Source organism: Myotis lucifugus, unplaced genomic scaffold, assembly GCF_000147115.1.
Source record: "Myotis lucifugus unplaced genomic scaffold, Myoluc2.0 scaffold_227, whole genome shotgun sequence".
NCBI lineage: Eukaryota > Metazoa > Chordata > Mammalia > Chiroptera > Vespertilionidae > Myotis > Myotis lucifugus.
In genome coordinates, this window is record NW_005871275.1 from 294,917 (window position 1) to 319,461 (window position 24,545).

The 24,545-nt window shown below is 37.2% G+C and overlaps 1 protein-coding gene across 1 annotated transcript in view; it reads right to left on the reverse strand.

Annotated features, from left to right (window-relative positions):
* USP12 (ubiquitin specific peptidase 12) overlaps nucleotides 1-24,545 on the reverse strand; it is a 60,886-nt gene that overhangs the window by 29,830 nt on the left and 6,511 nt on the right. The window contains 4 exon segments of the mRNA XM_023762011.1: nucleotides 2,759-2,842; nucleotides 2,953-3,029; nucleotides 7,356-7,585; nucleotides 15,206-15,419. Coding sequence (XP_023617779.1) covers nucleotides 2,759-2,842; nucleotides 2,953-3,029; nucleotides 7,356-7,585; nucleotides 15,206-15,419 — 605 coding nt within the window.

Below are 24,545 nucleotides of genomic sequence, written 5' to 3' on the forward strand. Positions count from 1 at the left end.
CAGCTTATGCTCACAGATGGGCTTCCCTCCATTTAATCAATAAAGTTTGAGTTACATTCCTTTTAGTTGACTCTACCTTCCTTAACCAAAAGTCGTAGGCACTTTCTACAACATTTTCAGGATTAATCTAATAAATCAGCGCCTATGCCTCTAGTCAAACTTATTTGAGGTATTCCAAACATCTGAAGGGGATACTGAGTAGTCTGTTTTGATTACCTGTGTCCATTACCAAAGCACTTCCCTTACCAATAAATAAAGTCTGTGTCCAAAAAACAAAAATATAATCAATTAAAAATCTAAGTTCTTTTCCTTCCCTTCATGAACATTTCAGTTTAACCATAGTAGGCCCATAAAAGATAGACATCTGTGCAGGTAGGGGCATAGAGAAGCCCCCCACCCCAGAGTAAGCAACACATCTACATGAGAGAGAATTGTGCATGTATATATATGTGAAGGGGATAAAATTACAACAACAACAAAAAAGACACAGGAGTCAGCTTGTAGGAGCTCTTACTAGCCAAATCAGGGATAATCTGAACATGAAAAGAAATAAAAATGGTAATGGATCATAACCCACTGGAAAAAAAATGGAATCTTTTGAGTTCATGCTGAGATTTCAAAAAACAAAAACAAAAAATTAAGTTTAATGAGAAATGGGGATATTTAGAATTTCAAAATATCTTCACAACAAAATATGAATTACAAATGGGAAAAAGCACAGATTACAGTGAGAATTCTGGGAGACATCACCATAATCAAGAGTTCAAAGACAACAGCATCAGTAATGGAGTGTGAAGAAAACAGTTAATACATCAGCCCTCACACAGTCCTCGGAAGAAAGATCTGCATGCAAAGATGGTCCACTGTTAACTGCTGGGAACTTGGATTTAGAGCAAGCAAGTCAAACTCAAAGGCTAACACGGGCCAAATAAACAAGTTTTAAGTTTAGGTGGGCCGCAAAAAAACAAAAGCTTCAATTTTCATAGAAATGTAGGTTTATTTCAATAGAGACATGCTGAATACAAAGGGCTGAAATAAATGAGTAATCATTAACATAAAATAATAGAACATTTTAATAAAATTAGTATTTTTTCTTGAACATTAACTTACCAGACACTGAGTAACTGCACAATTTAATAAGCGTAATGCAAATAAACCTACTTTTCTTGTTCTCCGAAAGTGAAATACTTCCTATTGTGCACCCCAAACAAGTCAGTACAAGACTAGTGACATGGCAATCGGCTGCTAAAATATTCACTGCTAGCATTAGTGGAGAGAAATGGTGCGCCTGCACTTAAGATGCGTAAGAGAATTGAATGCAACACAATTATAGTAATCAGTCATTAGTGAATGTTGTAGTTTGTTATTAATAATTATGTATAATAGGATATTATAAAAATTAAGTTATGAAATTTTTATTAAAACATTTCTTACAAGCCATTATACTGGCTGGGCCACAAAAATATTCGTTGTGGGCCACATGCGGCCCGTGGGCTGCGAGTTTGACATGCTTGATTTAGAGAGTAGTCCCACTATAACCTAAATGAGAAGGGTGTTTCAATGTGAAATTGTTCAGACAAACAATATGGTTTATGCAGAACACTGGAGGGGTTAAGTGTGTCTTCAGTGTGACTCCTCTAGGACAAAACTCTTGGGAGCTTGCCTAGCTTTCCTTGCTGAATGTGCTTTGTCACCTTCCCCTGTAATAAATCTTAGCTGTGAACATGATTGTTATGCTGAGTCTTTCTAGCAATAGCAACTACCAAATCCAGGAATGGTCTTGGGAAAACCCAACAGAAGACAAATCAAAACCGGGTGCTACATAATAGGATACAATAAGAAGAATACAGCATCACTTCTGTAAGATTCCCCACCCCAAATACATAACCTGAACCAAATTTTACAAAACATGAGATAAACCCAAAGAGGAACTTTCTACGTAATTACTAATCTGCAATTTTGAAAAGTGCCAAGATTATTAAAGTCAGGAAAAGACTAAGGAACAGTTCCAAATGTGAAAGACTAAAGGGATGTGAATACTAAATGCAATGTGCAATACTGGACTGGATCCTCTTTTCTCAAAAGGGCATTATTGGGACAGCTGGTGATACTAAAGTCAGATCTACAATAACAGTCACATGTCAGCGTTACTATTCCTGACTTGGATGGATAAGGTACATAGGAAAACTTCCCTATTGGTAGGAAATAGCTACTAAAATGTCCAGGATCATGAAATCACACCAGGACCTTAGTTTCAAATGGTTTAGTGTATAAAAGCATTCTTGCTACTCTTCTTGCAACTTTTCTTTGAGTCTGAGACTGTTTAAAAATACAGAGTAAAATAACAAGGATGATGATGTGGGTACCATTTCTTGGTACCCACGCCCATCTTTAGAATGACGTACTAAGTGACGATACAAAGTCCTGTGTAGGAATTGCAGAAACTAGGGTGGGGCTGAAAAAAGACCCTTTTCCCTCACCAAGAAAAAAGTTTACATAATCAAGAAAGCTTCTAAGCCAAATACTTTAACTGTACTGGCTCATGATTATTGAACAATCATTAAGCGCAGAAAAATCACTGAGGTTAGAGTTGATTATCATTTATCTAGTAAATTACTTAATAAGTCTTAACTGTTGGTGATAAAATTAAGAATTTTTATTCAGTGTAAATTTCCATAGATCACTTTCAGCTAGAAAAGCCCATCTACAACATGCACTGCCAAAGAATCACTGAAAAATTCCAAAAACACGAAATTACCGCTTGTGTGCTTCCTGTTTGCTGCGACATTCTTCACAGTAGTATTTATATTCACTGCATAGAGTTTCTGTGTTGCTAAAACCCCTGTGTAAAATTCAAAATAAATTTATTTTGTCTATACCAGAAAATCATGTATTCATTTAGAAATACTCTAAAGATATTCATTAAAATTCATGATGAATAACTACACTTACCTTAAACAGTGAGTAATTGATGTATTTTGTTCCACATCAACAGAAAGGTCTAAAAAATCTTCATCTTTGCTGCTTATCTGTAAAAATAGGAAATTACCTTTGATTTTTTTCAAATATCAGTAAACCACTATTCCAAAATGATATAATTAAATGCATTCTAATATTAGTAGTAAGTATATGAAGAATCCTTTTTCCCCAAGTTCAAAAGAAAAGGACTTGATTTGGATTATTCAAAAGAACACTGAATAAATAACTCTCATTGCCTGTGAATGATTCTCTTACTGGCAAAGGCTAGTATGATATGAAATGCCATTATTTTCCAAAGTCTTGGTGTTACTGTAAAGCATGAAACAAACTGTACCATATGCACCAATTCTTAAAAACATAAGCAGGCCAAGAATGAATGAGAATGCTTGGCAAAGGACATGATACCTGTATTGTTTTACCATTTAAGAAAATAATTTAGCCCAAAATGCCAAATCCCAATCTTCATTTATGACCTTTTATATCTCAAAAAAAATCTAATATAAAATTCTGTTTGACTTATGGGCAAATCGCCTTATAAAAATGGTTATTACTTATTCATTTGAATTGGATTAGACCAGAACTTCTGACATCAATTTTCCTTGCTATTTCCTCCTTCAGTGACTTCATGTCCAAGGTGACCATACAATAAAAGAAAAGTCTGACTCAGTTCTGCTGTGTCTCTCACCCACAATGACTATACACCCAATCCAGTAAATGCTTTTCTGTTTTAATTGCATCGTTATAAGCTCAGAGTCATTACCTTGTGACATTATGTAACTATATATATTAGGTACTTGTGCAAATACTAGTATGAGTAAACAGGAGTATGTGTATGCACTGCAAGCTAACTCACCTGGGTCTTGAAAGATTCAGTGAAAAAGAAGGGGGGTGGGAGGGAAGAAGGGGGAAAGGCAAGTAACAGAGGAAAGAGAATATGTGTTTAAGAAAAAATAATTAGCCCGGTGTTGTAGGAACGTGGGTAGGGTGGTAAGAGATAGTATGGGAGAGGCAGGATAAAGCCAGATCAGGCAGGGCTGTATATCAGATCAGCTTTGTATCAGATCAGACAGGCCCAAAGAGAAATACAGATGAAGGAGTATGGTGTTTCTCAAAATGAGTTTTGTGGTTCTCAGACACTGCCTCAGGGGTCTTCATCTTAAATTTTCATTTTTATGGCAACATAAAAAATTTGACATAAGGATGCTCTGGATCATCTGGATATATCTGAGTTACTTATGTTTGTGTTCACAATTATTTGTGTTGGTGCCAGGTGATTACTAAGTGGGGCAATACTTAACTTTTAAGTGTTTGTAAACATGTCTGGTTATTGTGGGGCTACTATGTCCCAATATGAGGTCAGACCCGGCATCTGGGAGATACAGGTCTAAAACTAAGTGAACAAGTCTAACTAGGAAATTGCCAGCACAGGTGGTAATGAAATAGAACATAACCCTCCCAATACAGAGTGAGAGGCAGTCCAAAATGAAACTCTGGAGGATACTTACCTTAAAAGGATAAATGAAAGAAGAAAAGCCAAGTAATGAGAGCAAGAAAGAAGCATCACAAAACAGAGAAGAACACCAGAAGGGTGTGTTGTTACAGAAACCAGCCTCCTACCAACTAGGAGAGTGACAACTGCATCACTAAAATCTGCCATACAAACACTACCTTCTCCAGGAAGCCCATCCGAACCTTCCCAAATGCTTCCCACTGCTACCTGGATTACGTCTACTGTTCTCTGGCTCCATGGCATCTTGTGTATGGTTCCCTAAACCATACACACTGTACTGGAACTGCCTGACTAGTTGTTGAGCGGACATCAATACCCTATGAGCATCTTGAGACCAGAAATCTTCCCCCAACCTCTACCCATCTTTTACTTGGTATAGTTGGTATTTAAATATTTGTGCAAAACTAAATGAAATTTGGTACTAATGAACATCTCCTGAATCTGCAAAATTACATTGTAGATTATGAGAAAATATTCTCATTTCCCTTAATTCATGGGAGACTATCTACAAATATATTATAGGCCACAGGAGGTCCTAGTGAAGAATGGGTAGACAGATCACTATCTACACATTACAAATCAAATCAATAAATATTAGAGCGCTAATAAGGATGGCTGATATAACTTTCTCCCATTTCCCAATATCCCCAGTCTACAAAATAAACTTCTAAGTCCTTAGCAGAGCATCCCAAAGACCTCCACATAGATTCCCAAATCTACCTTGCCAGTCTCACCTATACTTCATTGCTCAACATCCGAGACAAATTCAATTCTTTTCTATCTCAATGAAGAAGGTTGAATTATATATATCTTCTAACACAAACCAAATTCTATTATATTAAACATCAAGCAACTGCCAAATTCTCTAATTTACAACTACTATTCCAAATGAAATACTGCTCCAATAATCTGTCAATGTTTCCTGAAGCTTAGAATTCAGTTACGATAAAAAAATTTTTCTTTATAAGATACATCAAAAAACTCATGTTAAAATAATTGAAGTTGAGAAGGAAAGGGGGGAAGGGGCAGGCAGAAGAGGATAAAGGGGGTATAAATGATGATGGAAGGAGACGACTTAGGGTGGTAAATACACAATACAACATACAGATGATGTATTATAGAATCGTACATCTGAAACTATATAATTTTATTAACCAATGTCACCCCAATTAATTCAGTAAAAAATTGAATTTGCTTAGATTGAATAAAAATGAGTATTGAATTGAATCCCCAACATCAAACATTGACCATTAAAAGCCATTACTGCAATTAACTGATGGTTGCAGCAATGAACGGAACACAACACCAAAGATACCCTTACTCTAACTCAAAAACATCTTCGCAGGCTGTTAATGTATTTAACCATTCAGTCATACCTCTTTAACTTGATCTGAAAGCAGCTCACCAATACAAATTTATTTAGAAAAGGAAATTTTATTTATTTACTACTATTATGTCCTTCATTAATTAAAGTCACAGTATTGACAATGATCATTCTGCAAATGCCAAGTTTATAGTTTAAAAAATTAATCCATAAACACTCAATATATCACTCATTGGTGTGGGTTATGATTTTTTTTTTCAAACAAATGGTGTTGGAACAACTTGACATCTACATGCAAAGGAAAAATATCTAGACATCAATCTTACACCTTTCACAAATTATAAAATGTAAACTATGAAACTCTTAAAAGATTAACATAGGAGAAAATCTAGATGACCTTGGGTTTGGTAAAAACTTGTTAGAGATACAACACCAAAAGCATTTCAAGAACACCAAAAGTATTTCCATGAAGAAAAAAAAACTGGAGTTTACTAATATAAAAATCTTAAAATTGAAATATTAAAAACTTCTGATCTGCCAAAGACATTGTTAAAAGAATGAGAAGATAAGACCGCAGACTGGGAGAAAATATTTGCAAAAGACATATCTGCTAGTAATAAAGAAGTATATCCAAATTATACAAAGAACTCTTAAAACTTAACAATATGAAAACAACCCTATTTTAAAAATAGGAAAACTAGGTGTGCAGACACCGCACCACAGAAGATATACAGATGGCAAATAAGCACATGAAAAGATGCTCCACATCAGCCACTGGGGACTTGGCAAGGGGGTATTTTTCCCTCTTCAAGTGTACACAGTATGCTTTAGTCTTTATTCCAACCATAAACAATAAATATAACTGTGAAAGAGGAAAAACAAAATAGTATACCTCCCTGACCTATAAGTTTCTTACGAGCTGAACTAATACATGATTTCCAGACAAGGGTCTATGGCCTTCTGAAATGAAACAAAATCAAACAGCTCACTGCAGTATTTTTCTGTCACCGCAGGTGTTCAGAAAAGCAGCATTATGAAAATGTGTAGAGATTCTTTCTTGCATATATGCATACAAGATCCTTGGTTAATTACCTCCCACCCACCTTCCCTCCAAGATTCCAAACTTTGTTCCATGCTTCCATGTTGAGAGATTCTTTTCACCTAACAAGTCCATCTTTAACATTTATCCTACACCAGTGATGGCGAACCTTTTGAGCTCGGCGTGTCAGCATTTTGAAAAACCCTAACTTAACTCTGGTGCCGTGTCACATATAGAAATTTTTTGATATTTGCAACCATAATAAAACAAAGACTTATATTTTTGATATTTATTTTATATATTTAAATGCCATTTAACAAAGAAAAATCAGCCAAAAAAATGAGTTCGCGTGTCACCTGACACGCGTGTCATAGGTTTGCCATGACTGTCCTACACCTAAGAATTACAGCTTCCAAGTTTATCTCTCATACTTACTATCCTCAAAGAACTTTTACAATAATGAATTAAATTTTTTTCTATACAAAATTTTACAATATACTTACAGTTTCACAAGTAAGACATCTGGTTTCATTAGTTAATGTTCCCTGAAAAATCTCATGAACCCATGTTGGGTCTGGTGTGCTGTTGTTGTTCTCACTGTCAATGTTACCATTCGGGAGACGGCCATTTTGTTTTTCCTGCTTTCTCTCTTCTTGTAAAATATCAGCAATTGTATTTAGTAGGTAATTTAAAAACTCATGGGCATCTTGCTGCATATAGTTGTCAAAAAGCTCTAAAAATAGAAATATATTAGAGAATTATTTCAGAATTAATAACTTCATTTAAAAGCTAACTTTAAAAAAGAATAGTATTCCATTAGAACTAAGTAAAAATATTTGGTAGTGTTAGTAATTTACAAGAAATAAATATCTTTCACATCTAAAAATTATGACTGAATTTGGAGAAATAAAGTTAAGATGAATGAGAATCTTTTTTTAAAAAAAATAATACTAACTGATCCATGAGGAAAGGGCAAAACCTATCCTCATACATTTAACATAATGTACTGGGAAGATAAGAAACAACTGCTTTTTATTAGCTCATCTAATTTATTATCCCACATATATTACAACATGGCACGTTTTTAAGAAGGTGGACAACCTCTTGCTGCTGTCAAGCCAAACGCATAAAAATCACATCCCAGAGATTTTGATTTAGTCAGTCAGTCAGAGGTGAGGCCTGCAACCTTGACTTCCCAAAGCCCTTCCAGGTGACTCTGATGTTTACTGAGTTTTAAGAAATAATGATATCAGGATTTATCTATTTAATCTAGATAATCTCCAAGGGCTCTTCCAAATGTGAGATTTTATAACTCCAGGAAATATTCCCTGCAGTTATACAAATGAATAATTATAATGGAAATACTGACAGTTGCTAACAATAAGTGTTTTACCCAGTGCTTGACATTATACAATCCTAAAATTGAAGAATAAGGACTTTAGAGGTGGAATCTCGTTTGATCTTAACAATCCTATGATATTGTTACTGACATTATTTTACAAATAGGGAAATGGGACCAGAGAGGATAAACTCACACTGCCAGGAAACAGCAGAGCCAATATTCCGACCAGGCAGCTGAACTCCACCAAGCTGCACACAAAGCTTACAGTGTGAGCCTTGCACACAGAGCACTGCAGCTTAGTCAACACTACGCATTGAGAAATTACCCAGTTAGGAAATTTCGCCTTCAGATCTTTAATGCACATTTAATGAATTCCAGAAAGACTACATTTTTTAAATGAAAGAATACAAATTTAGAAGAAAATTTAAGGAAAGTCTAAGACAGCGGTTCTCAACCTGTGGGTCGCGACCCCTTTGGGGGTGGAATGACCCTTTCACAGGGGACGCCTAAATACATCCTGCATATCAGATATTTACATTACGATTCATAACAGTCGCAAAATTACAGTTATGAAGTAGCAACGAAAATAATTTTATGGTTGGGGGTCACCACGACATGAGGAACTGTATTAAAGGGTCACGGCATTAGGAAGGTTGAGAACCACTGGTAAGATGAAACGAATACCAAAAATTACATTTTAGAAGAGCTACAGATATGACTGCACAAAATTAAGTTCTATGCATTAGGAATCATTTAAAAGTTAAAAATAAACAGTAAAACCTGGAAATTATTAATATTCTCTACATATACAAAAGAAAATGCAAAATGGGTAAAGGACTTCAAATCAACAACTTATAGAAACAAAATTCAAAAGGTTAAGAAACATGATTTTTCTATCTGTAAAATGGAATACCATCTTCCTTTGAAAGGCTACCATAAAAATAAAATGGGCACAAGTGAAAATATTTCTCGGGGAGTTATATGAAAAGAAAAGAAAATAAAGCAAGAGTTTAATTTTGGTGTCAAAAAGACCAAATATCATATTTAATGTGCAAGACTGGATTCATATTATGGATCCACCTCTAATCATCACATGTCATAGGCAATTTACTTAACCTTACCTTTCTGTTGGACTGCAAATCAAATACAGTAATATTAAGAACAAAATTGAAGCCACACTTCATTTCTCTGCTATAAATTTGTCATGAGGGGTTTGATTAGCCTTAAACTCCCTAAGTTGTTTTTAACAGTTTTACAAGTTACTGCTTTAGCCTATGCAGACTAAACATCTAACGGATCTTTAATTTGGTATGCCATGTGTCCACTGGTTTTTGCCCACAAGGACAGTAAATCCAAAGCACTATGACACTATTCCCCACCACTGCTCACAGAAGTCACTGCACTACCCCTGACACCGACAGCCTGCACCTCTGCAAAACCTCCTGGCCACCCCACCTCTCTGAGACCAAGCCAAACCCTGTTACTAACACTACTGCAACCCTCAGGTGGTTCTGCCATTGGATCAGTCTAAGCCAGTGGTTCTCAACCTGTGGGTCGAAACCCCTTTGGCGGTCGAATGACCCTTTCACAGGGGTCGCCTAAGACCATCCTGCATATCAGATATTTACATTACGATTCATAACAGTAGCAACATTACAGTTATGAAGTAGCAATGAAAATAATTTTATGGTTGGGTTACAACATGAGGAACTGTATTTAAAGGGCCAGAAGGTTGAGAACCACTGGCTAAGCCAAAGTTAAAACAACAGAAGTCAATTGCCTTTAACCTTGCCTCTTACTAGAATAAACTTCCATCCCTGAAATACTACTTCACCCCCAACCCCAGTCTCCTGTTCCTTACTCCTCTCATTCCCTCTGTCCTTATTTCCTTCCTCAGCTTAGGGACTTTCTTCTTTCCTAACCCTTTATGTTGTTCCTTCTAAAAAACACTTTCTGTTCAAAACTCTATCTCTTCAACATTTTGCAACCTTTCTAGCTCCCTGCTGCCACTTAAACAACCACACTCTCACTTGCAGGTAAAAACTCATTCTCAAGCAAAAAAAGCTCTTAAGATCTGGCCATACTACCTTCTCCCTCTTATCTCTGCAGTCATCTGCCAACCTCCCCTTACTCACCCACAGATGGCCTGACTCCTGCTTTCTCTGTCCAGCCTGCCTCCTGCTTTCTCTGTCCAGCCTGACTCCTGATTTCTCTGTCCAGCCTGCCTCCTGCTTTCTCTGTCCAGCCTGACTCCTGATTTCTCTGTCCAGCCTGACTCCTGCTTTCTCTGTCCAGCCTGACTCCTGCTTTCTCTGTCCAGCCTGACTCCTGATTTCTCTGTCCAGCCTGACTCCTGCTTTCTCTGTCCAGCCTGACTCCTGATTTCTCTGTCCAGCCTGACTCCTGCACCAACCTTGCCGCCTTCAGTGATTACGCAGCTTCCTTACTTGCACGTGAACCCCTTAAAAATCAAAAGCTTAAAAATCAAAAGCTTTCCTTTCTCTCACTCTCCACCCCAGGTCACAGATACGTAACAACCCACCTCAGAAGGCCCATTAGGAAAAGTACTGAGCCCTGGCTGATGTTGCTCAGTGGTTAGAGCAGTGGCCTGCACACTGAAGGGTTTGATTCCCGGTCAAAACCACGTACCTGAGTTACAAGTTTGATCCCTGGCCCAGGTCAAGATGCATGCAGGAGGCAACCAATTGATGTGTCTCTCTCACATTGATGTTTCTCTCTCTCTCTTTCCCTCCCTTCCTCCCTCCCTCCCTCCTCTTCCCTTCCTTCTAGTCTCTCTAAAAAGCAATGGAAAAATCCTCAGGTGAGAATTAACAAAAGAAACAAACAAAAAAGATAAGAACTGAAAGGCTCTGGCCTGGTAGCTCAGTAGGTTGGAACAGTTGTCCCTTATAACAAAAGGTTGCAGTGGAGGTAACCATCAATGTTTCTAACTTTCTTTCTCTCTCTCTCTCTCTCTCTCTCTCTCTCTCTCTCTCTCTCTCTCTCTCTTCCATTCCTCCCTCTCTAAAAGAACAAAAAAATCAATAAAAACATACCCTCAGGTGAGGATTAAAATATATATATATGGACTGGAAGGAAAGTATGCTAGCGTTGACTAGGGGACTTAAGAAAAGTGGAAATAAATTGGAAAAGTCATAGGAGATCTAAAAAAGGAGGATTATGGGAGAGGACCAGTAAGAAGATTTTATAAACACTGCCTAGTTAAGGTGAGAGCCAAATAATTCACTATGGTTGATAAAAAATATACTTTAACATATACACATGTTTTTCAAAATAATTAGTTCTTTTTAAAGCAAAACTGTGCAAATGTTTTTGTTTTTTAAAAACTTGAAACATCTTTTATTGAATGTTCTTTTAACAGAGAACAATGACTTCATATTCACAGAAATACCCTGACTGACTTGAAAGAGCCAGAAATGAGATGCAAAGTAAACCAGAAAAATACTCTTTAAGTGTTTTGTTGAAATATTTAAAATACTATACAGTGTATTTTCTATAAATATAGTACGCTGAATATACCAGAATCTTGCACTATCTGAGAACAGCCACTACAGTTTTAAAAACCTCAACCAGCACTTCATTAACACTAAACATCAACTAAATGGCCTCAGGACAATCCCTGTAAACTACATTATATTTCATTTTTTAAATCATGGTTTTCTTTCTCCTGTGCTAAGTAGCATAATGGGAAAGGTGAATTTCAAACTTGCTTTGGAAAATTAAACAAACACATTCATTCATTCATCCATCCACTCATTCAACAAATATTTAGTAAGCACCTACTATGTGCCAGGAACTGGATTATGTGCTGGGAATACAATGGTGAGCAAAAACAAATGGGTTCTCTCCATCATGGAACTGACAGTCTAGTGGGAGAGACAGACAATTTCATTATTAAATAAAAGTATATAAAATGTATAAACATTTATAGTCCAGATATAGCTGCAACATTAATGCCAAAAAAAGAAAACAAAGTCACTACTTATAAATAAGTTATGTTTTCTTTATAATTCAGAAATAGCAATAGCTTTCATGACACAAAATGTCCTTCATGCTCTTTTGAAGAAAAAAGACTGAAACGAATATGGGAAATTATTTACTCAAATATGTTTAATAAGTGTTATTTGTAAACAACTAATATTTCCTCATTTGAGGAAGACCAACACCTAAAAATAATATATATATACATATATATATATGTAAATTTATATTTGTATCTCTCCACAGCACCTGACATTATTATGTATATACAGGATCCTTGAGACCAGGACCCTTTCTATCTCATTTACAGTTGTATCCCCAGCACTTAGAACAGTGCCTGCCACATAGCAGATGAACTTGACAGTTTTTGAATGAATGAACAAACTAACAAGGAACAGGGATTGAAACAGCTAAAAACGACATGAGAAGACTAAATATGGCCCAAAACAACAATATGAACTATGTACAATGCCAAGATTCAATGTCAGAGCACAGCTGTAGATGCCATCTGATCTGATGCTCAAGGCCACCGTAAATGATCCCACACTCTCCAGTTGAGTCAACTCTAGCTAACATAATGAGATCACCAACCTGTTTTAATTCTTCCAAAATAATAGAAAGCCTAGAGAAAGTTACTAATTTTAAACAGATGGTTTCATTTCTTACCTAAATCACTCCAATAGTCCCCGGGCGGGTCTCCCTGCTTTTTCTCATGTTGCCCAGCCTACCCATTCCCACAAAGTGGCCACCTAGCAGCCAGAGAGCTCTTTCCCTAACACAGATCAGAACATATCACCTGCCCATCTGCCCACAACTCTCAATGGCTCCCCGTAGCTTTCAAAATAAAACCCAAGGTCTAGGCCAGCCGTGGGCAAACTACGGCCCACGGGCCGGATCCGGCCCGTTTGAAATGAATAAAACTAAAAAAAAAAAAAAGACCGTACCCTTTTATGTAATGATGTTTACTTTGAATTTATATTAGTTCACACAAACACTCCATCCATGCTTTTGTTCCGGCCCTCCGGTCCAGTTTAAGAACCCATTGTGGCCCTCGAGTCAAAAAGTTTGCCCACCCCTGGTCTAGGCCCTGCCGTTCTCTAACTTATCTTCATCTTACTCCACTCTAGCTACACTAATTCTCTTGATGTCCTTTCAGCACTTAGGGCAATTGCAGTTTCTGTTCTATCTGCTTAAGACTATTTTGCCTCAGACCTTCTAATGGCTTGTTTCTCACTTCAAAGTTCTAATCTAATACCACTTATCAACTCCCTCATTCTCCATCCCCTTTCCCTGGTTTATTTTTCAGCACAGTTATGACACGTTATACTACATAACTCTTTATTGTTTGACTTCCCCACTAGAATGTCAGCTCCCTCAAGCGAGAGGCTTTGTCTTATTTCTATGTCCCTAGTTCTGCATAGTGCCAGATACACAGTAGGAACTAAATATATAATAATTAACTCAAATATTCAGCCAGTTTACATCATCAAAGATAAGATGTACAGAGCAGGTCTGATCATACTGCACTTAGGAGCACTGTGCCACAGTCCTCCTATGTTTTGAGTGGGGGACACAAAATTAAAAAAATAAAATAAAAATTCATTACTAAAATTAAAATAGAATCTTTTCAAAGGATATAAAAATGATTAGCTATATAAGGCAACAGTAGTTTAAAAATATGAAGCTAGTATCTACTGAGACTATAAAACATGAAGTTTATAACATACATGGAAGGAAACATTTAAGAAGAACAGAGAAACTGTGAAAGTTAGTGGAAATACTGAAATGGGCAACCTATTTTTGCAGAGATTTAAAACAAACCAGCAAATAAAATCTCAGAAGGAAGTTATGCAATGGATAACCTATTAAATCCTCTTTGATTTGTATGCTCTTCTCTACGTATTTATCCAGGAAAAATTCAAAAGCCAAAAATATATTTCAAAACATACTTACAAATACCACCAGCATCAAAATAATAAAAATGCTTTTCTATTAAATATTGTTTCTAAAGTACAGAAACATGAAACAAAACTTATGGGATAGGTCTGGAATATTTAATTTGGAATTAGTCTCATTCAACAAGGAATTTAAGAAGTCTATTGTGCATCAATTCACTCTGCCTAAACACAAAAAATTCAGAAAATATTTAACAATTAAAACGTAATAAACACTGTTTTTAATACCAGCTTTGAGAAGCAAACATATAAAGCTATGGGTATTTAACCACACAAAACTTTCACAACACAGTAACTTGAACTCTGAGTCAATCTAAAATTTTAAAAATCATTGTACTGAAGCATAGGCACTCCATCTTGTTCTCATAACCTCTATGTTGTAAAAACTGCTGTTTGAAATTTTCCACTAAACATATATGGTCCTTTGTTCTGTGAATTAACTCTGCTATTCTTGGCTTCTGTAAACACACTTGCTCGAATAATAGGGAAAATAAGCTCAATTATCTGGCCTTGCAAGCCGCTCTGCTGACATAAGGGTCTGGTCTGTCCCGGGTTACTCCCATGCCAGGTGTCTTTTAGTTATCTGAATTGTGTTGTGTTCAAGGTTACTGAATTGTGCTGTGCTCAAGGCTACAAGCTTCCTGCAAAATATCTCCCAATACATAGGGCTCTTTGTAAAGCCTGCAAAAGGTCTGGAAGCCCCATATTTAGGAGACAAAGAAACCGGGAGGGTATAAAGGGAAAGCTTCCTCCTGTTACTTTGCTCAGACTTTGAGAGGCAACTCCTCTGAGACTGCTGGAGTAATCAAGACTCCAAATTTGGCTTACTAAGGTGTCCTCTGTTCAGCTCGCTGATTTGCAATATAACAGTACACTTACAGATCATGTTACAGACTTCATACATTGTGTCCCCGCTAAAATCATATGTTGAAACCCTAATTCCCAGTGTGATACTATTTGGAAATAGGGCCTTTGGGAGGCCATTTAGGTCTTGAGAGCTAAGATCAGTGCCCTAATCAGGAGAAACGTGAGAGCTTCTCAAGTAAAGGATTACCATTTTCTTTCCGTAATCTTGTTATGAACTTCTTGGGAGGTATTACTCCAACCTTTTTCTTCTGGGTGGCTATGCTATGGAACAGATCCGCTAAGCAGGTAAGAAGGTTCTCCTTCTTCCTAGGTTGACTCTTGTATGCTAGAACTTTTTCCCGAAATGGACGACAAAAATAAAGTGCTTGAAGAACTGAATTGCAGTAGCAGGTATTCCCAAACTAGAATAGAAAAAAAATTTTTTGGTTAAATTTAGGACAACACATTTTTAAGAGAAAGAATTTCCATGTGTATAGTTGAGAGAAGAGAGAGAGATAGGGAATTTATGATCCTCACATATTAAAAGGTATCTAAAATTAGAAATAGTTATTCTTACTGCAAACCAGCCATATTAACAATAAACAGATGCTCTAGGCATCCATTTCCGATTAAAATTGAAGGAAAATATACACAATAAATCTGGCCTTTCTGAAAACTGGTTTAAAGAACTAAATAGTTTAAATAGCAAGATTAGTAAGGGTTTCAGATTCTGGATAATTTTAAAATTCCTTTTTTTTATTAATAGTATTGGTTATATACTAAGCATTTTATATATTATACATTTAAAAATATAACTCTCAAAAATTATTTTAAAAACACAAAAGTGAGGTGTGTATTTTTTAATCAGATTCCTAAGAGCCACCCAAAAACAAACAAACAAGCAAACAAAAAAGCTAGAAAAAAACAAGACCCTTTGAAATATTACATTAAAAATCATCAATATGAGCCTTAAAACCACTGAAATGCTAGGTGACTTATTCATGCTCTATCAGAAAGAAATGAACTTTAACCCAAGTTATATCCTGAACTATGTATGGCTCTGTCTCTTATTGGCCATGTGATCTGGATTATATCACTACACCTTACTGAACTTCAATTTCCTCCTCTTTAGGAAAAACTATACTACCTACAGAGAAAATGACACAGAGCTTAAGAAACATCCATTGCCTTCTTTTTCCCTTCCCACTAATAGACACTGGCTCCTAAAGTCAGCTGATAAAACACCCAAAAATCAATGAATGAGGGTTTGGGGAGTACTTTGATACTATAAAAAAGGAATGATGACAATTCTCACAGTAATGCCATGGGGTGAGAACATATATATATTAATTTTAAAAAGCTAGGCAAATGCCCTAACTGGTTTGGCTCAGTGGATAGAGCGTCAGCCTGCGGACTGAAGGGTCCCAGGTTTGAATCCAGTCAAAGGGCATGTACCTTGGTTGCGGGCAAATCCCCAGTAGGGGGTGTGCAGGAGGCAGCTGATCGATGTTTCTCTCTCATTGATGTTTCTAACTTTCTATCCCTCTCCCTTCCTCTCTGTAAAAAATCAATAAAATATATTAAAAAAAAAAAAAGCTAGGCAAAGCCCTAGCTGATTTAGTTCAGGGGATAGAGGGTCAGCTCGCATACTGAAGGGTTCCAGGTTCTATTCTAGTCAAGGGCACAGTAACTCAGTTGTAGGCTCAATCCCTGGTAGGGGCACATGCAGGAGGGCAATCAATCAATGTGTCTCTCTCACATCAATGTTTCTCTCTCTCTGTCTCTCCCCTTCCCTTCCACTCTCTCTCTAAAAAAAAAAACAATAAAAAATATCCTCTGGTGAAGATTTAAAAAAAAGAATTACTTCAAACAACTTTAAAACAGAATTTTTACTATACATACCACGGAAATACAGTCTAAGACTAAAGAACAAATATAAAACAGCATTCAGTAGTCATACTGTTAGAACTAATCCACTGATATGATTTTAAAACTAGTACAGATATACTGTAGGACAAAGCAAGTAAGGAATTATGTTAATAACCTTAGGAACCAAAATTTTTAATGTAACGGGAAAAAAGATAACAATACCAGTCATAAACTAAAAGCCCTATAAACTTACACTGGAATTGGAAAGATCAGTATAAGCTGGTGCCTTTTTGTAAATCTGAGAGAGAGTGTGTTTGTTCAAGGTCTGCCCACCGAAAAGGCCTAGCAGCAATAAGCTTTCCCTGTACCCACATTGTGGCCTCTAAAAAGCCTTTTCCCACAAAAAGGAACTAGGACACCTTGCAGATAGGGTTATGCAAGGTCTGGGACAGGAAATGAACAATGTACAAGATTAGCCTAGAGAATCTTTTAGTGTGGATACAAAAGCCAACTTGCATCAAGAAGAATTACCACAATGAATAAAGAGGACATCAACTACATAAAAATCTATGAATTAATAATAACATTTTAAAAACCCTGTCATTAGTCTCCAATGGAGGTTGTAAACTAACATATAATAAGAAAGCAAGTTTCATCTTGCCTTTCTTATAAGAATCTTATTTCAGGGGGCACTAAATAGTTGAAAAAGTAAATTTTTGTTCATAGATAATTTCAGCTAATAAATTCAGAAGAAACAGTTGTAAATAATGAATTAGGCAAAAATTATCAATTAGGTACTAAAAAACATTAGGTTAAAGGTTGATAGGAAACTTTAAAATGGAGGGCTCAGACCTGAATCCCCAATGCATTCCAGCATCATTAAAAATGAACAATAAACTTTTATTCTCACAAGGTGATGCCCCAAGAAATATAGAGCATCTCCTATAAAGTATTCTTGTCTTACAAAACACAACCACTAAACTTTTGTCAAGTGGAATTACCAATTTACAAGACATTCAGGAACAGAGGAACAAGTTAAACAATACCACAAAAACAGGAATAGGGACATGAGATTCCTAGAGGATATATGACTTCTCCATTCATAATGCTAATCAGAGCCAAGAGCTGATTTCATAAAGGCAGATGCTTTTTTTAAAATTTATCTTTATTGTTTAAAGTATTACAGATATCCCCTTTCTCTCCTCTCCCCCCCCACCATTGACTCACTCTACCCCATCCATACCCCCTCCCAGGCCTTCACCACACTATTGTCTGTATCCATAGGTTATGCATATGCTCATATAAGTTCTTTGGTTACCACTCACCCACCCCCACCCCCACCTTCCCTCTGAGATTCGTCAGTCTATTCTATGCTTCTATGTCTCTGGATCTATTTTGTTCATCAGTTTATTTTGTTCATTAGATTCCACATATGAGTGAGCTCATGTGATAGTTGTCTTTCTCTAACTGGCTTATTTTGCTTAGCATAATACTCTCCAGGTCCCTCCATGCTGTCTCAAAGAGTAAGAGATCCTTCTTTTTTATTGCTGCATAGTATTCCATGGAGTAAATCAGTGGTTCCCAAACTTATTTGGCCTACCGCCCCCTTTCCAGAAAAAATATTACTCAGCCCCTGGAAATTAATTTCTTTTCAATTTTAATGGCAGTTACTCATCGCCCCCAAATGCACCTGTGGCCATTACCGCCCCACCTGGATCGCTGCAGCGCCCACCGGGGGGCAGTAGCGCCCACTTTGGGAATCACTGGTGTAAATGTACCACAACTTTTTTATTTACTGGGCAGATGCTTTAAAGGCTTTCTAGAGAAATGCTAAAAGAAGTGTGTGATGATGCTGCATTAATATTATTGTTTATATCGCCCTAACCGGTTTGGCTCAGTGGATAGAGCGTCAGCCTGCGGACTGAAAGGTCCCAGGTTCGAATCTGGTCAAGGGCATGTACCTTGGTTGCGGGCACATCCCCAGTAGGGGGTGTGCAGGAGGCAGCTGATAGATGTTTTCTCTCATTGATGTTTCTAACTCTCTACCCCTTTCCCTTCCTCTCTGTAAAAAAATCAATAAAATATATTTTAAAAAATATTGTTTATAAATATAACTAGGGATATACTTCAATAAAGCTTATTCAGGGGCTAAGGACACCTGCAGTAGAATCTATAATTGTAAAGATTAATTTACCAATTACTCAGTACTAATATGAAAAATACAATGACCAGACTCTAATGACCAACAAACTATGGTTCTGTCAACTGAAGATACAATCTCCATAATTTGGATATTTTTATTAAAGAATAAGCAATAAGGTCTCTGACAACTTCCACAGAGGAGGTAGTTAAAAACAAAAGAGAGCATCTCACAGTATATTAGAAAATTTTATAATGAAGCTTGATCTACTTATAAAAAAAATCATAAGAAGTAAATGGGATAGACTGAGGAACTAGAGGGAATCTATATTTTGTACAGAGGGTTGAAAGTCAGCCCCTTGCTCATCTTCTGATTATAGAGCAAACGGTAACATTATAATCACTTATTTGAGGTTTCTAGTATGGTGTTCGTTAACTTACCTTCATCAATCCCACCAAAGAAATATTAAAGGCTGAAATATTTCCCCAGAATATGCTAACTTTTAATCTTATTCATAACTTTGAAACTTCTTCAATTCTTTGATTTTTAATAGTAACTTTCATTCAAGTTCCTAAAACCTAAAGTTATATCCTTTAAGTAAATACTCATACAAAAAAAGTGCCTGGGATGATTTCCTCTATTCTACTTGTTTCTGAATGCTCAATTTCTGAAAAAAAAAGACATTCTTTAGGGTTGAAATCTACCCTGTGGTTTTTTTTCAGCTGTTTCTGATGATCAAAGATATGACTAGAATTAAAATCAGGGGAAACAAATTTTAAAAGCTGCCACTCTCCTCAGGACCTGATCATTAATTTTTTTTCAATTTCATGTTGAACACAATGACCTATTCTTGCTTTCTCTAATGACTTTTCCTTTACAGCTTAAAAAAATGCCCCACATATATTTATTATATCCACATCAATAACATCATTTAAGCATATATCCCTAACATATACAGTTTATAAATTCTATATGTACCACATTGTGTACACTAAAAATATAACAAATGTGATTTAAATGAAGTCAACATTTAAAATTTTTGTCTTACTTATACTAATTTTTTTATTTCCACTAAAAATTATTGATAATTAAGTGAGAGCAATGAAACTGGAGTTTATTTGGGCTTGTTTTGTAAACTGTGGGTTATAGATTTTAATACAGTGATTTGATAGTGTGAGTTATTTGGATATGTGGTTTGAATGGCTATCAAAGTTAAAAAAGGTATCTTCACAAAGATACATATGCAGATCTAAATGGAAAAGTTCCCTTGATGGCATTCACTTTCTAAATTATAGTGTTAAATTTTCAATCCTTATCTACCAATTTGTTTGAATTCATTCAATAACTATCTGCCTCATGAGCAGCACAGCAAAGCAACTAAGCATACCTGAAGCATGAAGCCGAACTACCTAGGTTTGAGTCTGGTTCTGCTACTTAACCGTGGAAAATTATTAAGCTGCTCAGTTCCTCAGCTTCCCACCTGAACAATGGGGTTTATGACAGCACCTACCTCTTAGAATCTTGTAAAGAATTAAATGAATAATCCGCACAAAGCACTTAGGATAGTTCCTAGCACCTTATCATTCAGTTACATTTGAAACAACCTTTTAAAGCCATTTGGCCATTTTGAAGAATTAGAATAACTGAAATTAAATCATATAATCTCAAAGTCTATATTTAAATTATAATACATTGCAATGGCATACATAAATAATAGAGTGTGATACTGTCATCTCTTTGGCACTACTGGACTTGAGGTAACAGCACACCATTTCACATGGGGACAGGGCATGGATGCCAGTATCATCCACTTATTAAGAATTAGTAAAGCTTAATCTAGCTTTCATTTTTAAATAAAAATAAACCTTAGAAATTCTAATATTTTCTTCCCATTTCCCTAAGATCATCTTACATTCCTTTTAGAGACTACTGGTTTTAACATTATGTCAACCATTTACAAATGTTTAAATGCTCCACTATCCCCCATGCTGGAGGTTGGTGATGGTGCCTGTCCTGTGAACATCCCCCTCTAGGAAAGGCCCTCTTTCCTGGGACCACAGTTTCTGTTTAGGTGGCCCTGTCTGTAACACTATACTTCACACTGCCCGACCCAAAACCCTCACTGCAGCCAAGTGGACCTAATCCAAAAGTGTCCTTCCACATGCTAGTGGACATCTGTCACCTACCCCACACACTTCTCTACTGCCCCATGCTTCCTTCTACGAACTGACTTCTCTAGGCAAATTCTGTAGGGCTGCCTATCAATCACAAATCCTTTCATAGGTTGGGCACTTGGCAGTGTGGGGCACTTGATCCAATCTAGCCAGAGAACCTGGACCAGAGTTCTTTGTCAGGTCTGATGTGGATGTTCTCTGGGATTTCTGATAATGTAAATCTCAATTAGCCAATGGCCATCAAATTGATGCAAAAGAAAACAGAACTACGAGACATTTGCCTAGTCAACTTCATAACCCACAAATAGAAAGTTTCATTTTTATTACTTTCTCTCATCCATAATGGACCCTGTTCCCTGGATCCAGAATTCCAACTACTGACTACTAGCAATTCAGGCTAATTAGCCTTTTATAAGATGGTCTAGGAACACAATCATAATTTTATAACAAAGATTTGAGAGGGAAACACATTCCATGGTAACCTCACAAATAGATTTATTGAGCTCAACCTCTTCTGTGTTAGGGAGTATTGTATTAGAAAATTAATATAGAACTATACAATAAAATGCAAATAGGCTATTAAAAATGTATCAACTGCACAAAAAGTAGCAAATACACTCTACTATCAACTCTACTAAAGTACTCATTAGCTACAAGAAACGGAAGAAGGCAATCTGGCTTATCAGAATAAAAAAATTTATTTTCCAAGGATTTAGCTTACTGTATAAATAGCTGGCATGCAAGTAAGATATTTTTCAGCAAAAGAAAGTTTCCAGGGACAGGGAATAAAAAAAGCTGAAATGTCAATCTCTGAATTAACTAAGCCATTAACTGACCCCAAATTCTAACCTTAATTTTTAAGAAACTCCTATAGTATGATAACTCTACAAATAAAAAAGGGAGAGGGGAGCAAGAAAGAAACAGAAGTAGTAATTTAAGGACTTACAGAAAAAGGTTAAAAGTAGAAAACACAATTGCCAAGTCGCCTGAAGTATAAATCACAGAAAAGTTAATCATTATACTGGTTCTGCTGCATCTACTCTTACCACCAATTTATTTCTGAGTATAATTCAAGGTGTTCAACAATCTTTCATAGCTGGAGCGCTGGCTACCTGTGATATCTCAATTCTTCATCATTAACTAGGAATAGAGATCAGAAACTATACTTTTACTCATCAAGTGAATCTGTAGAGGGGATAAAGGCAAAGCTTCCTCTGACGGTCTTTTACTAACTTCACTCCCTTCTGCTTCTCTCTCATTTTTAAAACACACTGAGTGGCCAGATTATTATGACCACCCCATCAGTACTTCATTGACACTTCCAAAAATACTGAATATTGAAAACTTCCTAAGCAAATACTCTCAAGGTATTATTATTATTATTATTATTATTATTTGCATAACTAATTCACTTCATTGTACTGATGGGGTGGTCATAATAATCTGGCCGGTCATAATAATCTGGCCACTCAGTGTATATTTTTATTGATTTCAGAGAGAAAGGGAGAGGGGGAAAGAGAGAGACAGAAACATCAATGATGAGAATCATCCAGTGGCTGCCTCCTGAACGCCCCATACTGGTGATCGAGCCCACAACCTAGGCATGTGCCCTGACGGGGAATCTAATCGTGACCTCCTGGTTCATAGGTTGATGCTCAACCACCAGCCAGGCCATTCTGCTTCCCTTGATTTCATTGAATTTCAGTTACTCAGCTTAGGGAAAAACAAAAAGACTATCTTAAGCATTCAGATTGATCCACAGGAAGTAATAAAAATGGTACCTTCTGCCCTAGCCGGTTTGGCTCAGTGGATAGAGCTTCGGCCTGCGGACTGAAGGGTCCGGGGTTCGATTCCAGTCAAGGGTACGCACCTTGGTTGCAGGCTCCTCCCCAACCTGGGCTCTGGTGGGGGTGCGTGCAGGAGGCAATCAATCAATGTGTTTCTCTCACATCGATATTTCTCTCTGTCTTTCCCTCTCTCTGCCACTCTCTCTAAAAATCAATGGAAAAATATCTTCAGGTGAGGATTTAAAATAAATAAATAAAAATAAAGTGGCTGTACCATTTTTAAAAAATAAAGAAGTGGTACATTTTAAAAAAATGGTACCGTCTTAGAAACCCTTTTTGTATACAATTGACAGTGAAATTTTGATACTGTTATCATATTAAATTAAAAACAACAGCAGAGCCCTGGCCAGTGTGGTTCAGTGGATAGAGCATCAGCCCATGCACTGAAGGGTCATGATTCGATTCCTGGTCAAGGGCATGTACCTGGGTTGCAGTTCGTTCCCCATCCCCAATCAGGGCTTGTGCTGGAGGCAAGCAGTTGATGTGTCTCTCTCATATCGATGTTTCTCTCTCCCCCCCCCCCCTCTCTCCCTCCCTCCTGCCCTTCCACTCTCTCTGAAAAGCAATGAAAAAAATATCCTCAGGTGAGGATTAACAACAACAACAAAAAAAACCCACACAAAACAAACAATAAAAAAAGGAAGAAAAAATATTATAGAATTTTAGTATTCATTTTATCTAGGATGTTCTGTTACTTGTTCTGAGGCTATCTGTAAAAAAAAGTTAGACACAAAGTTGGTGGTAAGAGCAGATACAAAGGTGCCTGGCCACTGTTGCTCAGTGGTTGAGCCTCAACCTATGAACCAGGAGGTTACAGCTGGATTCCTGGTGAGGATACATGCCCAGGTTGTGGGCTCAATCCTCAGTAGGAGGCGTGCAGGAGGCAACCGATCAATGATTCTTTCTCAGATTGATGTTTCTCTCTCTCCCTCTCTGAAATCAACTTAAAAAAATTTTCTTAAAATAGTTAGACACAAAGTTGAAATACATGATGGGGTAAAAGTAGGGTAACAGTTATGAGTATACAAAACACAGAGTGTATTCTGTGCTATTATTTATTAACTAGAGGCCTGGTGCACAAAAATTTGTGCACTCGGGGGGGAAGGGGGGGGGGGTCCCTCAGCCCGGCCTGTGCCCTCTCGCAGTCTGGGACCCCTCGGGAGATAGCGACCTGCTGGCTTAGGCCTGCTCCCGGGTGGCAGAGGGCAGGCCCAATCCCTAGGTGCAGCCCCTGGTCGGGCTCAGAGCAGGGCCGATTAGGGAGTTGGGGTGCCACCCCGTCATGCACAGAGCAGGGAGGATTGGGAGGTTGCGATGCCACCCTCAGTCACGCTCAGGGTAGGGCCGATTGGGGGGTTGGGGCACCGCCCCCTGTCACACTCAAGGCAGGGTCGATGGGGAGGTTGCGGCGCCACCCCCTGTCACGCACAGAGCAGGGCCAATCAGGGGGTTGGGGCGCTGCCCCCTGACACGCACAGAGGAGGGCCCATCAGGGGGGTTGGGGCTTCAAACCCTGTC